This window comes from Protopterus annectens, chromosome 14.part0 (assembly GCF_019279795.1).
Source record: "Protopterus annectens isolate FY-2018-M chromosome 14.part0, PAN1.0, whole genome shotgun sequence".
Classification (NCBI taxonomy): Eukaryota; Metazoa; Chordata; order Ceratodontiformes; family Protopteridae; genus Protopterus; species Protopterus annectens.
The window spans coordinates 614,782,792-614,800,222 of record NC_056748.1 but is presented as its reverse complement, the minus strand read 5'-3'; the positions used below and the strand labels follow the sequence as shown (position 1 = coordinate 614,800,222).

General features: G+C 39.0%; 1 protein-coding gene across 1 annotated transcript in view; it reads left to right on the top strand.

Annotated features, from left to right (window-relative positions):
* Positions 1 to 16,918, top strand: part of PKD2L1 (polycystin 2 like 1, transient receptor potential cation channel) — a 505,878-nt gene extending 488,960 nt beyond the window's left edge. The window contains exon 15 of the mRNA XM_044056364.1: positions 16,375 to 16,918. Within this exon, the coding sequence (XP_043912299.1) occupies positions 16,375 to 16,587 (213 nt within the window). The 3' untranslated portion in view covers positions 16,588 to 16,918. The remainder of the gene's footprint in view (positions 1 to 16,374) is intronic.
* Positions 16,919 to 17,431: the final 513 nt, after the last annotated feature.

The following is a 17,431-nucleotide window of genomic DNA, read 5'->3' as shown; positions in this document are numbered from 1 at the left end:
TTTAAAGGTGTATAAAGAAAAATTATAAAATTAATTGCAACACTTAGGACTGCAGAATATGGGACTAGATGTAAATATTTGAACTGTTTTTCATTTTGTTATAGATATATAACATAGAGATTGTATATTAGCGTATGAAATATGTCATTATCCTGTTTTATAGACTATGTTCACACATATAGACATAAAAATATGAATTTTGAGATGAAACTGGGGCATTCCAGGGAATGACACTCATATATAACTGTTTATGACTGCGTGCAACAGTCTGATAATCTTAAAACTTTTAAAATAAATTTAAATCTTTATGCAGATGATAAAGTGTATGAGCCATTTCTTGAGTAATCAGCATTCTTTGATATCCATTTGGCCAGTCAGTGTACTGGAACATGTGAACTTAGTACCTGTATACTGAGAAGTCCCAATGTGGGTAAGAGAGAGCACCCTCAGGCATGAATGTGAATGAGACAGGAGGATCACAAATAAATGGGTTAACTGATAAAGCCAACTTAATTATGATTATCCTTCCCTCCCCCAATACACAATATCTGAATAAGGTGATTAGCACAAAGTGTTCCAATACTCAGCAAAAGGGAGGACAAAGTTAGAACATCTACCATGGAGTGGAGCTGAACAGTGTTCCATTGCTTTCAAGTATTGTTTCCACTGGCTTGGTGCTCATGCACCAGTGTTGCTTTATGATATCTGAGCTAGGCATTGAATAGTAGTTGTTCTGTAATTTGTTAGAGCAATTGCTTTTGTAATAGTTATTACCACAGACACTTGAGCATTGAAAATAATAGCCACTAACACGCAGTACAGTTTGCTTACTTGGAGCATCAGGGGGCTCATTTCTAATATAAAACTAGCCTGTATTTTGCAAAGATTCCACCAGCTGAAAATCCATATAGCTTTTGTACAAAAAACAACACTTAAAAAGAAAGACATCTCACAGCATTTATTGCAGTAGAGAGGCTGATATGAGTGGCCAGCAGTGGCCAAGCCCCTGGGAGTGAATTAATTCTGGTCAGTGACAAGTTGGAACAGATGATCATAGTTTTGAATGTAGACACCAAGGGCTGATTGGCTGCAGTCAAGATCAGGACAGCACAAGGGGATATGACCATAGCTAATTTTTATGGGACAAATACAGAACATATCCTTCCTTACGTTATGTGAAGTGCTGATGATCTTAGGGGAGCATCACTTACTATTTATTACAGAGAGATTTTAGCATAGTGCTACATAACACAAAGGACTGATTCTTCACCACACGGGCCCAATTAATGAAACTTGAAGACATATTAATGAAGTGGGTGGAAGCAGTTTTTCTGGTGGATCTATGGCAAGCCTTAAATCCCACCAAACATGATTATACATTTTCTGAAGCTCAAATTGGCATAGTAGGTAGAATAGTTTTCTTTTTTTTTTTTTTTGTCAGACACCATTTGCTTGAAGGGGTTAAAACATTAAAGCTAATCTCAGATGCTCTACTGGATCATAATACGGTACTATGGGAACATACCAGTGATTTCTGGCCCCACCTTCAACCCATACCTCTCAAGCTCTTAACACAAGAAATCTGGACAAATCCAAAATAATGGGTGACAGAGGTCCAAAAATATGAACCGATTTTAAATATTGCCCTTATAAGATTAGAAAATTGCTAAAATAATGGGCTTTTTGTCATTATGCATTTTCTGAAGGATACGAAGTCTGAAACTGAAATGTATGTCATTATGTAGTGACATCCATCCCACTGACTTGCCAGAAAGCTACAAATTTTATGAGGAACAGACCAAAAAATATGAGGCAAAAATCTGGACATTCTGTGAAAATCTGGACTGTTGAGAGGTATGTTCCAGCCTATCACTAAGAGTGATCCTCTCATATTACAAGATCCAACAGGCAGAGAACGTATGCAGGTGGGTAATAAACTTCAGGCAACAACACTCCACTGAGAAGGACTCAATTTGGTACATTTGTGGCTTGATTGAACAAAATCTATTGGACTACTTCCATTATCTAGAGCAGAAAAATCATATGAAGCTTACACAGATCTTAATAGATTAGAAGCTTGCACTCATTGTAAAACAATACATTGACAGTCTTTGCTAAGAAAAATAACCAGCTTGAAAGGGGAGGTAAAGGGGATCAAATATGCCACTCAGTATCATAAATGGGAAAGACTGATACTATATTACTGGGTCATGCAAATCCACCCGAGTTACTTTCATACTGCCTGAGAGAAAGGAAACAAACATTTTCACCTCAAATGTTAAAGGATGACAACTCTGCAAATGTAATTAATGAGATATGGCTTCTCATCTCAGCAGAAGCTGCCAACCCTACCAGAATTCCTTACTAATAACTGGAGTAGGTTTAATGAGAGAATCATATGGCACACACTGAAAGAGGCAAATAGATCACTCTGAACAAAACCCCTGTCACCATATGAGTTAACATTAACAATGCATTCACTGAAATCAGGAAAAGCTGCAGGTTCTGATGGCATCCCTGTAGAACTGTATGGAAATATTCAGAAATATATAACACCATGCCTTTTTTGAATCTATTTACAGAAAGCCTGAAGAAAGGGGAGCTACCATACCATGCCAGAGTGGCAAATATTATTACATTCGTAAAAAAAGAAAATACCCTGTAGATCCCAGAAATTATAAAGCCATCTAATTAATACCATGGAGTCATCATCTTAGCCATGATCTTGGTGAATAGGCTTGAAAATGTATCCTGGATCTCATTGATAATAATCAGTAAGGATTTATTTCCAGTAGACAAGGTATCTCAGCGTTACTAAGATATTTAAACACACAGCCACACAGCAGTGGTAGTCATAGATTTCAACAAAGCCTTTGACTTCATACACTGTTAGTTTATATGGCAGGTCCTCAATGCCTTTAGGATTTTAGAATGACAGAGGAATTGGGAAGGTGGTATAAGCTCCTGTATAGGCAGCCAGTGCTACAAGCTATTACCAATAATATAATTGCCCCCCATTTTGAGCACTTTAGGGGAACTAGATGAGGCTGTCTACTGTCTACACGTTTATTCACCCTTGCTGTATTTTGCCTCTATTTAAAACACAGTTACTCTTACTGAGACATACCTTACTTGGAAATGTGTACCCTCACAAACACCTGGCTCGCAGCTGATTGTACCCGCCTCATCAAAGACCCACAAATATAGATGAATGGAGTGCTAAATGTGCTCCATGACTTCAACAGCTTGTCAGGACTGACAGTTAATCCACAAAAATGATTGCATTTCCTCTTAATCCACAATGCTTACAAGTCCAAAAGAAGATCAAGAACATGGACTCAAATGGAGTACACAGTACAAATACGTGGATATTGAGATCTTATTCACACATGGGACACTCCTGGCTAAACAACTTAATCCATCAATAGCATTTTGCAAAGATAAACAAAATTCTTGGCAAAACCTAAAACTATCACTTCTGGTCAAAACTGCAGCCATATGTATACTCCTACTACCAAAGTTAATTTTCCTGGTCCACTGTATATCACTTTTAGATGCCCACTTCCTTACTAAAAATATATAACAGATATTGTATAACTTTATATGGAATAGCACAAACACAACTAGTGTGGAAGAAGATGATGACGTTTAAAAAACTGGGGAGTTTAAACTTTCCTGACCCTAAAAAGACATGCCTGTCAAGCAGATCTATCTCATTTTGTCTTGGCCAGGAAAAACCCAGACCCATTTGGCTACTGACTGTGATCTATTTAATGTATATCAAAAGCAAACCTCTCCCAAATGAAGAGAAAATAATAATATGGAATCCAGGTGGATGAGAGAATAAACTCTGTCATGTACTAATCCTGGTGACAACCAGCCAGAATATGGGCAAATGACAGAGTATTGATAGAAGGAAAATCATTCATATGGTCCAGCTGGACAGTAAATGATATGATATATTGGCAAGACTTGTTTACAAACAACTATAAACCTCTATCTGTGTTGTAAATCAATCTAATGAGAAGAGAAAGCAATAGTTCCTGGTGGTAGTATTTATAGCTGCTTAGCATTAGCAGACATATCAACAAAAACAATGATATATTGCCAAAAGAATTTGGCTGAAAGCCACCACTGACTACCATCAGATCCCATTTACTTTCTTGGAATATATTCCATGATTGATAACTACAGCCAAGGAGCTTTTGATGGGGACAGACAAAAGTGATCATTACTGGTGGGGTCTATAACTGATGAATACATGTGACACCATATCTCAACAGTGAATAAATGCTGAACAACCATATCATGTTTTTCATGCATTTCTGGAAAATACACTTTTGGCAAACTATATCCTTATGTATAAGCAAATAGAGATGTGGCAATGGCTCTTGCTGAAGATGTGGTACTAAGGATATGGACTGTTTCCAAGTGCTATGGACATAGGTTAACAGCAGAACTATATGGGGAAAGAGTCCACAAAGTGGCCACATGAGCATTGAGGGAAACCATCCCACTCCTCACTTATTTGAGTTAATGTATTCTACGTACTCCACAGAGCAATACCACCCTCACCAACTCATTAGAAAAATAGCTTCTACATCTGCAAACAACAACAGCAATTAGTTTTAAGCACTGGATATGGCTAAACACTATAATTGGCCCTGACCTACACTGTTATAGCCATAAGTTATGCCCAGCATTTTGTTTAGATCTACACATCGAAATTCGCAAAGAACTTTGTATATCTTTTTGTTTGCATGGGACATAGTGATCTAAACTTTAATCTTTTGTTTAGCTTGCAACATTTTGTTCGGCACTCTTGCTGTTATACATTTTTTAAATGCATTTAACTAGACTGACAGTTCAAGATGAATAAAAGTGTATGTTTGTCTTCTTCTTTTATTTACACTTTGTTCTGGAATCCAGTGTTGTTGCACAGAATCTCACTGAAAGCTCAAAGCTGAGGTTATCTGTAGCCAGCACCATGGCACAAAGGGATAAATTCCTCAATGTGACCCAAGGGACACAGGATCTTTTAGCAGCTCAGCTGCTGGAGGAAATGGCCAGGTAGGGAGAATGTGAATAGCCAGTGCTGATTTGTCCATTTTGGGAGGATAGAGGTTAACCAATCTGGTAGTACTGATGACTCATTATGGTGGCACTAAAAGCACTTTGGACCAAGCTGCACAAAAGGATTGTCTGGCAGCATTGGGCATTGTAGCCAGGTCAGTTATATGTTGAAACAAACACACACCAACTGGCCTGACACAACAATGTTTCACTATATCAGCGAGTATGCTGTAAGGGCAACCATGTGCAGTTAGAGAAGTAATGAGAGGAAACATCTTGATGGCCACCTGACTGACTAGTCCTCTCCTTACCCAGTAAGATTAATAGGAGGACCCTCATGACTGACTGACAACAGAGATTAAAAAAAGTAAAAAAAAAATAGTGGGGTTTTACACCTGATAATGAAGCCTGTATGAGAAACTACATTTGTAGTCTGAAAGAGATCCTTGGCATAACTGAGAGCTAAAAAATATTTCATAAAATAAACTGTTTAAAAGACAAATCCCTGCATGATATTTACAGTTATTCAGGACCTACGTCTTCGGTTTTTGGTCATGGTTTATCTGTGATAAGCTATGCCAGAATCAGAACAGGATTTCAGAAAACTAATCCAACCAATGGACATGAAAAAGAGACAGAAGATTCTTTGAACAGTGCAGTTTCCCACATGTTTGCTACACAGTACTTTGGCTACACTAGTGGAGGCTGTATTTGAAGAACCTGTACTTGTAACAGCAATCATGAGCAAAGATTATGATGAGCTCTTGAAATGTGATTACCTATCAACTTGGAAACTATGGTAGATAGTTGAAAACATTTTTTTTCTTAAGAAAAAGCAGCAATGCACTTTGGTTCCACCAAATACCTGTCAGCCTACTTTATTTTGTTTACATTAAGAAATTATATATTTAAATAACAGCATAACAGCCTTCTATCTAGAGATAGTATGCATCCTGGGCATGTATTTTCAAGTGTACTGAAAAGCCAATTCACTAGAGTGTCCAGGATTTGTAACAATGAGGGTGACATGCAACAGGAATTTGATACTCTGGAGGCAATGTTTATTGATAGGGGATATAATGGCACTACTGTTAGGGAAATACTTGATAGCCTTAAAGTTGATAGGCTGGGTGATTTTCAACCCTCCTTTGTGGAACAAAATGTTACCAAACCTAGTGCCACTCAAGATCGAGCCTTGATAGTCAATGCTCCGATTTTGAGGGTTAGGGATGGTAACATGATCAATAGAAGGAAGTCAAAATGTCATACTTCATTTATAACTAATTTTACCAACAATAACAATGTTATAAAAAGTATCATACAGAAACACTGGGCTATTTTAACACTGGACACTGCAACAACTGGCTTAGTAGGGGCCGCACCATATTTCATCTATCGAAGCAACAACAATCTTAAATAGTTGTTGTGCAATGATATTAAATGCCCTGGACAGTCAAGTCAATGTACTGGGACTTATCCCTGTAGGTCCTGTAGTGTATGTAGGGTTTTGACTAAACAGCAAATATATAAACACCCCACTTTAGCATTTGAATTTATTCCCAAATTTTATGCAGACTGCACTACCCGCTTTATAGCGTACTTAGCAACATGTGATGTATGCTCCTGCTTCTATGTGGGTAAAACCATCCAACGATTAAGTGACAGGGTATACAAACATTTGTCAGATATGAGGAAGGGTGATATAAACAATGCCCTTGCCAAACATCAATCTGAATGCCCTGGACATGATTTTTCTTTTAGGGTGTTACAACATGTTTTTAAAAATGTGAGAGGTGGTGACTATAACAACTATTTGGAGCAGATGGAGTTAAAATGGATTCTTCGGATGCAAGCTTATAAGCATCCAGGGTTGAATAGTCAGGTTAATATCAAACCCATTCTGAGTGGGCAGAGTCTTAAGGCACATAGGACGTTGTATTGACTGTATGAGGAAATTATGTCATTGTTTTTTGGTGCAATTTTCTCTTGTTTTGATAGGTCAAATGTTAGATTAAAAATGTTCATTTTTTTTAGTTTCTTATATGAGCTGAAGAAGATGTATGTGAAAGCATTTGTCCTTTTCTATCTGACTTTTATATGGAATTTGTTTGCTGCTATTTTTATCATCATTTTTATTAAAGCCGTGTCTTCAGTTGTGGTTGTCCAGTTGGTATGTTTTTTCTGCATTTAAAACAGTCATTTAATAATGGCAGCCATTAAAACTGCTTTACCTCCATAACTCTCAGCTCTCTAAATTTTCAAAGAATGTCCAGATTTTTCTCTCTCTTTTTTTTTTTTGGTCTGTTCCTCATAAATGTTTTGTTTTGCTGGCAAATCACTGGGGATTGTAGTTGCTAATTAAAGACATATGTTTGAGTTTCAGACTTCATTTGTTTCACAAAATGCATGCTAAAACAAATCATTTTATTCCAGCAGCTTTCTAAGTTTCTATGAGCAATATTTAAGCTGTATCCCTATCTTTGAACCTTTGTCCCCTCCCCCATTACTGTACACTTAATTCAGATATCGTGAATTAAAAGGTTGAGAGATATGCATATCTCTTAACTTCTGCTGCCACTGCTCAATCACTAACCCTCTCTCTCTCTCTCTCTTTCAGTCACAAATACACTTCTACACATAACACAAGCACTCAGGTCACTCCAAGGCAAGTACAAATATGACTCAGTCATTGTCCATGCTGGTGTGAATGACCTGAGACGTACCTCCCTGGACTACATGAAAAGAGACATAAAGCAGCTCTCTGAGCATGTATCCCAGGCCGGTATGACCCTGACCTTGAGTAGCATCTTACCCTCACCAAGAATGATGCCACAATATGAAGACAAGATGATCAATTTCAACAATTGGCTTAAGTACTGGTGTCATTCAAAGGGGATCCAATGCCTGTCAGCTTGGGATGATATGCTCGACAAGCCACGATGCTTCGCAAGGGACGGCTTGCACCTGTCACCCCTGGGCTTTCGGATATTGGCAAAGGCTCTTGCTACCCCATAGTGCCGTTTTTAGGCAAGGCTCAAAAGACAAACCCACCTCCATAGGTATCACAAGGGATAAGAAACTAAGAGTAATGCTACTCAACGCCAGAAGTCTAAACCTCAAGATGCATGCACTCAAAACTCTCCTTAGCATGGAGAACATCGATATCTGTGCAGTAACAGAAACCTGGTTCAGGGCTCCCAAGAGCACCCCAGCACTACTAGGTTATACCTCATACCATGCTTTTTGGCCCCAAAACTTGGACCGAACCACAAAAGGAGGGGGAGTATCGATATTCATCAAAGATACCCACACCTCCAGGTTGGTGGCAAAGCACAAAGCATCAGAGACTATCCATGTGCAACTAACAGTGGGTAAAACTGCCTTCCAGTTTATAGCCTGCTACAGATCACCCTCCCAAACCCAGGAACCCCACTCGGCCTTCCTGAGAACACTGGAAAATATGAAGGTCTCTCCAAACACCATTATATTGGGCGACTTCAACTACCCAAACATAGACTGGGAGCATTACTCTAGCTCCAACACCCTAGCCCAAAGGTTCCTAGAATTTATAAACTCAAATGCTATGGAACAACTTGTTACCACTCCCACAAGAGGGGAAAACATACTGGACCTGATCATCACCAACATGGGGACTCTGTGCTCCAGACCAGAAGTGTATCCCTCACTGGTAAGATCAGACCATAAACTAATCTCACTGGATATTCACATCCCGACCCCACCCCCTGCCCAGAAAACCACAGTGAAAAACTTCTCTAAAGCAAATTTCACACTCCTCAAAACTGAGGTGGAATCCTTCAAAGCCCCCGGGCCTGTGGAAAATATGACCCTGACCGCAGAATCCTTTATAAACGCATTCTATGAACACCTTCAGGAATGCATGGATCATGCGATCCCAAATAAAACCAAGACCCAATCCTCCAAAGGCAGACGTCCTGTCTGGTGGACCCCAGCCATAAACAAACTATACAATACAAGGAGGAAGCTACTAAATCATAGATCAAAATCCCAAAAAGGGAAGGCATTACTGATCAGTATTAGCAAAAAACTACGGGCACACATAAAATTGTCTAAGGCCAGCTTCGAGAGAAAAATTGCACAGGACACTAAGGATAATCACAAGGCTTTCTTTAGTTATGTTAGGAACCTGGGTGGTAATTCCCAGATATGCTCAGAATTAGTCCAAAATGACAAAAAATACACCAAACCCACAGACATTGCCAACATCCTAGTTGACAAGTTCAACGCAAACTTCTCCCCCCCCCTCCCCACCAAAAGGCCAAATATCTATCCCAGCAGAGTGCTGCCTCCCTGACATCTCAGATGCTCAGATAAGAGCCGCCCTGTCCAAAGCAAAAAACACAGCATCAATGGGACCAGATGGTGTCCCGGGCTGCGTCCTACATAAACTCCAAGAAGAGCTAAACCCAAACATAAAACTACTGTTCAATCTCAGCCTTACTACAGGATATGTGCCCAAAGAGTGGCGTACAGCAACAGTGGTCCCTCTCCATAAAGGTGGTGCCTCAACAGATCCTGGAAACTATCACCCCATAAGCCTGACTAGCTTGGTCTGCAAAGCTATGGAAAGGATCATCATGGACCTCATAAATAAAGATATTGGGGACCTACAATCACTGGATCCTACCCAGTTCGGCTTTGTTAAGGGAAGATCCTGCCTCTTAAACCTGGTTGATTTCTTTGAAACAGTCACCAAGGCCATTGGCGAGGGGAAGGTGGTCCACACAGCCTACCTGGACCTCGCAAAAGCCTTCGATACAATACCCCACTTGGGCATTATAGATAAGCTCACCAGCTTAAATAGAAACCCCTATGTCACTAGATGGATTGCAAACTGGCTCAAGGACAGAACCCACATGGTTAGAATTGCTGGAGCCATGTCAGACTCCAAACCAGTTACAAGTGGTGTCCCACAAGGCTCAGTCCTGGGACCTCTCTTGTTCGGTATATATTTCTCGGAGGTACAGGCCAACACGGAAGGACTGTGGCTGATCAAGTTCTCAGATGACTGCAAACTGGGTGCCATAATCGACTCTCCAGTCGACACAAGCATCCTCCAAAAGGGCCTCATAGAAACAGACAACTGGTGACAGAGCCATGGCCTCAAGCTAAATGCCAAAAAGTGTATAGTCATCCCCTTTGTCAAAAACAAAGTGCCCACAAATTACCACATAGGTGGTAATCCATTAAGTACAGAAGAAGTAATTAGGGACCTGGGGACCCAAGTTGATAGCAATCTCTCATTTGACAACCACATGGCCAAAGTGGTTAGAAAAACATTTTATATAGCCCACTTAATCATGAAGAGATTCACATCTAGATCAGGGGGCGTCATCGTGCCTCTTTACTCATCCCTCATCAGGCCCATAATTGAGTACAATGCCCCTTTTGGGATGTACCTTACCAGACACCTGCAGCAACTGGAAAGACCCCAAAAGTACCTCACCAAGATGATCAAAGGGCTCAAACAGATGCCATATGCTGCCCGGTTAAAGAAACTCCAGCTCTACTCAGTGGCATACCGCCTGTTCAGAGGCGACCTGTGCCTGACGTATAAAGCCATGTCCAACCCGGAATTAATGGACATGCTGCACCTCAGAAAATCCAAATCCCATCGAGCTACGCTCGAGAGACTTGAACCTCAGCACTGAAATAAATAGGACATGCTGGAGGGACAGATTCATAACCGAGAGGCTCCCTTCACTCTGGAATAAAATCCCAGTCCAGGTTACGCAGAGTCCCTCATTGACTCTCTTCAAGAGGAATCTTGATGAGTGGATGGGAGATCATAGGTTTACCCCAGGTATCACTTCTGTGTCACTGTTAGACAGAGGCACAGTATACTAACCTCGAAAAAGGGCATAGCAAAATAAATTTAAAATGGGTGGCGAAAGCCAAACACATTCTGGCTAGGCTTATAAATGCCCTAGGGCAGATAGCCTAGTATGAACCTATGAACCTATGTATGCAAGCACACATATACTTATATACATACCTCTTAACTGTCCAGATTTTCACTGAATGTCCAGATTTTTGCCTCATATTTTTGGTATGTTTCTCATAAAATTTGTGGTTTTCTGGCAAATCAGTGGGATGATCTAAGGATTGAAGTCAGCAAATAATGACATACATTTGAGTTTCAGACTTCAAATATATCAGAAAATGTATGTTAACACAAACCTGTTACTCTAGCAACTTTCTAAGTTTATAAGAGCAATATTTAATTTGCAAAAGAACAAAGACCCAAAAATAGGGACAATTTTTAAATATTGCTCTTGCAAACTTAGAATGTTGATAGAATAACAGGTTTATATTAGCATGAATTTTCTGAAGGGTATGAAGTCTGAAGCTCAAATATCTGTCATTATTTTCTGACTTCAGTCTTTAATTATTCACCAATAATTTGCTAGAAAACCACAATTTTATGAAAAACAGAAAATATGAGGCAAAAATCTGTATAGTTCGGAGGTATGAGAGGGATGACTACTGTTAAACAATAACAGAGATCCTGATAAGTTGTAGTTTAGACTGTTCTGGAGGTGTCCTGGGGTGTTATCAGGGCCTGGCTTTAGTGAGTTCAGACAGCACAGCTCCCTTGTTATAACTGGAGGGGTTATGTTTGAGGGTAATTTTTTAGGAGGTAGTTGGGAGTAAGAGGGGGGGAAAGCTGGAACTGAATTTGTCCACTAACAGGTTTACAGGCTGTGTAAATGTGGCACCATTAACCACTTCTTCAGCACATTGCTGTGTGTTGCTGTTGAAGTTTCTGACAAAGCTGAAGAAGGCCTTATGATTATCTTTCATCTGGGAGGCTAACTTAATTTGTTGCCTAATTAGTTTGATGAAAGACTTTTTATCTTTATGGAAATTACCCTTCCTGATTTTTGCCATATTTTTTCCTTTTATTTTAAATCCTGTTCAATTTGGGATGCCACCAGTGCAGTTTGTTTAAGGTGCTAAGCCTGGGCTTGTTTCTGGTAGTTACAGCAGCCTCTATGAAGCCATTGACATGGATGCACAGAGTTTCTGTCAGGAATTCAGCATAGTAATTTGCCTTGGAATAGTTATTAACTGTTACATTGGGAGAGTCTCTTGTTCTCCCATATTTGTGAGCACAAGATCCAGTTTGTTGGAGCCTATAGTGAGTGTATTCACTATTTGGTCAAGGGTGTTTGTACTTACAATATCCAGGAATCTCTGTGGCTGTAGATTTCAGGCTGTGTAGGATTCCCAGTCTATAGTGGGGTAATTAAAGTCTCCCATGAGGAGGGTGTTGAGTTGGATGGTTATTGCCTTCAGTAAGTCCAAGTACACATTGTGAGCTTTTTGGGACACGGCGGGTGACCTATAGCTGTCTAGGATATGGTACAGGATTTTATCTTTGGTGACCTGCGTGTGGAGGAAGTTCAGCATGATGTCCTGTGTGACCACCCTAGAAGTATGGTTGTTACTGATATATATTGAAACACTTCCACCTTTAGCCCTTGTCTCTACCGCTACTAGTCTAAAGGTTTAGAAGGCACTGAAACCTCCCACTGCTGGGGTACTCTCTGCCATTTAAAACCATGTGTCAGTAATTGCACAGATGTCTATACTCCCAAGGTTGGGAGGGGCTTGGGGGGAGTGAAGCCTTTCTTATTTAGGCTCCTGGCATTGAGCAATAACACCTTGAGGTTCAGTTGAGTTGCTTTTGCTATGGTCGTAGGTTTGGCAGTTTGGCATTGCCTTAAAAAAGCATTATGACAGTGGATAAAGTTTAGCCAGTATTTGAAAGCCTACAGGAGAAAGGTGCAGACCATCCTTGCCAAAGCAATGTGGTCTGCAAACTATGTCCTGCAAGCTGACAAAAATCGGTTCCCCTTAGAATGACACCAGAAAGACAGGCAGTTATTGAAGACAGTCATGTTTTTGCTCATATTGTGGCATCATCCTCAGTGATGGTAATGTGCTGCTCAGTGCTAGGCTCATACCAGCCTGAGACACACTGTCTGAAAGCTCCATAATGTCCATAGTGGGAGGTATATCTGAGGTCGGATAGTGTTTAGTGCATGGACTATGATGGAATGATGGTACCTGTGCTGTAATGACTTGAGTGTGTGCACAAGTTGGTGGATCCTGACTCCAGATAAGCAACTTACAGTTATCCTCTCCTTGTTGCTGCTCATTGCAACTGAACTTCTCGCTGACTAAACTTATCTCTGCATCACATTTTACACAATTCAATAAACTGCAACTTTTGGACACTGCACTCTACACTAACGTGAGGGATTCTTTCTGAATTCCAGGGGTGGTTTCACTTTTAAATTGTAGTATATTATAATTCTGGCAATTGAAGTTGTATACCACTTTACACATTTTTCATCTATTGCATTTTACTGAAAGGTTAATATAATGCAGCTTTTACTTTTATCAGTAATAAACAAGTACTTGTACAAGCATTTTAATTTCATGCAGTTTGTTTATTTTTTATGCATTTTCCTTTTGAAAAACAGTTAATTGCTCAATTTATTATTCTCTTCCTAATAAAGCAAACTGCATGTGATCTACATCACCCTGCAAAAAAATTGCCACCTTGCATTATTGTTTTTCCTATGTATTCTTCAAGACTATGTATCCTTTATAGACAATTACTGTGAATTGTGAGGTTTCAAACACACACAGTCCTAAACAGATTTTTTTTCAGGTTTTGTTGTTTTCAGTATGTGTCTGTATTCAAACCAACTACAAGGCATATGGGAAGATGATTCAATGGACTGTCATAAACATGACTTTAGAGAAGTGTATATTTGAGGAAAAAAAGTAGCATCTGGAAATTCATAATTAGAAGAGCTCATGTGGGTCCAGAGAGAGAGGCTTGTGGAATCCATGACAGCATTCAAGAAGGTCTAGAAAGGTGATGGCAAAAGGAGGGTGAGAGAGAGACAGACAGAGAGAGGCAGAATGCTAAATTAATCCACATAAAGACCAGTGAGGTAAACTGCCTTCTACTGCCATCAAACAATGTAATATAATGGATACTGTGTTCAGTAAAATACATTGCATACAAAAGGCTAACCTTTAGAATGTCAGATTCCTGTAAAGCTATGCGGAATGACAACTGTACAATTTCTGACTCTCACATATTGTTTAATGTGCCTGTTCCAGAAATTATGCCCTGAAATCAAATGCATATATCATGTTCAATACTAGTGACAGCAAGGAAAGTAGTTATGAAAAACTGGAAATCAGAACACACTTATATTTAGCAGCGAATTTGTTTATTTAGCCCAACTTGTTTGTGATAGAGAAATTTTTGCTATAAAACTGAGAACAGAAAATCTGGCACATAAGCTAATTTGCTTGGGAGAAATTGAAATCTTTATTAGAGAAATATTGAATGATTTCCTTTGCATGTATGCATTGTTATGGACATCGTGTATAGTTTATTATATATGTTTGCACATAGTTTGTTTGATCTTTGACTTTTTAAAAAATAAAACATATCTAAATGGAATGTCAGATTCCAAAGCCCACCAATACGGAGTACTGGCATTTCACTAGTGAGGTCCGTCATGCAATATTTCAGGAGCTAGAAAAGTATAAGTAAAGCACAGCTTTGCTATTGGTTAGTCATACCCTGTTGCAAGGGGTAGGCTGACTGTATGAACAGAGGAATTGGGTAATCTGCTCTTTTTGTCATTTAGTACCTGTCTTCTATATGTATATAATGGTAATCTTTATGGTAAATGAAACATAAGAATGGAATCATGATAAAGTGCAAGACGCTGTAATGCAACTTATATTTGTGTTGCACAGCTGTGCAATCACAGACCTGTCAGTAAAAAGAGGAAACAGTATAATCTTTGTGCTCTGTATAATCATTATTGGTTTAATTTTCTTTTAGGTAGACAGTGTATCTGAGATAGTGTTTAGTGCTTTTAGGATAACTCATGAATGCCAACAAGTGCAAAAGCAGTTAAGAATGAAGGAAACTACATCTACCAAACACTTCAAAAATATTTTTCCTGCACATGGCTGTTCCTGTTGCATTTCTGCTGTTCGTATAATCGATCCTGGAGCAAAGCAGCTCACAATTCAGGAAAAATCCCACCAGCTACGCTGTGGCCTCAGGAAGAAAGAGCATCCTGATGATTGATCCCCCCCCCCCCAAAAAAAAAACACAAGTTGCATAATAGTTTTTGTCCAATTAACACATGCCTTATAGTGGAGATGCTATGTTTTATGTTTCCCTTTATAAACTCCATTAAAACATTTCTCTGGTGCTTCAGTTGCAGTGCCAAGACACGAGACTGCAACACTGACTTTCTAACTTTGATCAAGAAGGATAAAGACAAAACAATGTTTCAGTAATCAAGGATTAAGTGGTTGCTGCTGTCTTATTCTGGGAGAAACGCGTGGGACTCTTCAAAGCAGTTTCACTGGAGGGAGTGAGAAACAAAATCCAAGTGCACAAAGATGAGTTAAGCAGGGACCCTGTGTGAAGGTGGCACACACAATGCTAGAGGTGAAATGCACAAAGATGCATGAAGCTGATATTGCATACAGTGCCCTCCAGACTATGCAGTCCAACTGGGGGAAGAGGGCATCATGAAAACTCCATGACTTATTGACATCCTGGGCACTGGGTCACCCTCTTCAAACACCCTGCTGCAGAACATAAGAGAAAATAGGGAAATGCCAAGTGTCATGTGCAGCCAATCCAGTAAAAGGCCCGGCTGCCAAAGGAAAAAGAGAAAATTTCAGATGTGTCGGTGTTTGTTGGAAGAAGGTCACTACATTTCCTTGATGTGGAGGCTATAGCGGGAGAAGAAACACCACATTATGTTGGTATAGGGTTTTAGAGTACCAAAACTGTAGAAAGAAAAGGTTGATTAGTTCAGCTGAGAGCTGTGTTGTTGAATCTTTATGGAACTGCTGTATGATCAGAGTACATAACTTCATTTCAAGAACCAAGTCCATTTTTTTTATTTTACCAGAAAGAATAGTTTCACATTGCACTACATTCTCACATGCATATAGCTGGTCATTAATACCTGTAATTACTGCAAATTATATACTTCAGGTAATGAACTGACACAAACTAGTAACGTAACATCTTATGCATATGTTCCTTACAAATGGACTTTTTAATGACATTGCTTTTCTTTCCAGTAGACCCTGATTTAATTACATTCATGGTAACCTCACCAATCTTAGAAAGCTGCTAGTGTAGTATTTCTAAACTACTGTCTTAAAAATTGATTTTTTTTTTTTTATTGAAAGGATGAAAACTTCAACCAAGAAGAACTTATACACCAAAATCTGAACCAGCTGGTAAACGAAGAGTTGAAGAACTGGAAAGCAAAGGCTGGTCTCCGAACGGAGAACAATGGCAGTGCTAGTTCAGGAAACATGAGAAATATTTATTTCAACATTCCTGGGCCAGGATCATCACCATCAGATCCTCAAAAACTCAGTGCTAGGCCCCCATTCTAACATTCAGTTCTAGAAAATGTCATCTGTTTTACTTAAATGTGTGCTTTCCTTGTCTGTTGAGACTCTGAATTTACTGAATAGCCTTAATAGCATCTTTCTTTTTCCAAGGCTCAGAAAAGTACATATTCACAAAAATAATGACAGAAATATATAAGTAGTTCAGTTACACTTCTGCAAATACTTTTCATCTTGTTTCAACTGCTGTTAATTGTTGTGCATATACTACTTATAAAACAGCTATTGTCCGATATCAGATACCTCTACTGGAAGACGCAGATACATTTAACAATTACGTTCTAAGATACAGCATTACATGACTAAGGCAGTCAATACGTTTGTTTGTATATATATATATATATATATATATATATATATATATATATATATATATATATATATATATATATATATATATAGTATCCTGTGATAAGAGATACAGCAAAAATTAGCAAATTATTTTTAAATGAAACCATGCTATATTTAAATTTCTATCATTAGAATACTGTTAACATGAGCTTGACACAAGTTCTTTTCTTTAGAGTACAGTGTTATTAAGATGAATTGGAGTAAAACATTGAAAATGCTAAATAAAAATGTAGTCTAGCTAAGGTTCAGAAAAGGATTTGCCAGCAGTATTTGTTTTCAGGGGAAGACTGACAACTCCCATGTTTTACATGGATCCCACGGTATCCTTATCTTTACTGCATCCCTTTTTTGAACATTTGTTTTGGCTTCTGCCTTGCACTGTTTTGCAGAGAGGCATCTATTTATTTTTATGGTGTCTGAAAAGCAGTATAGAGATATACCACATCCTCATAAATGTTAAGTTAGAATACAGCTATAC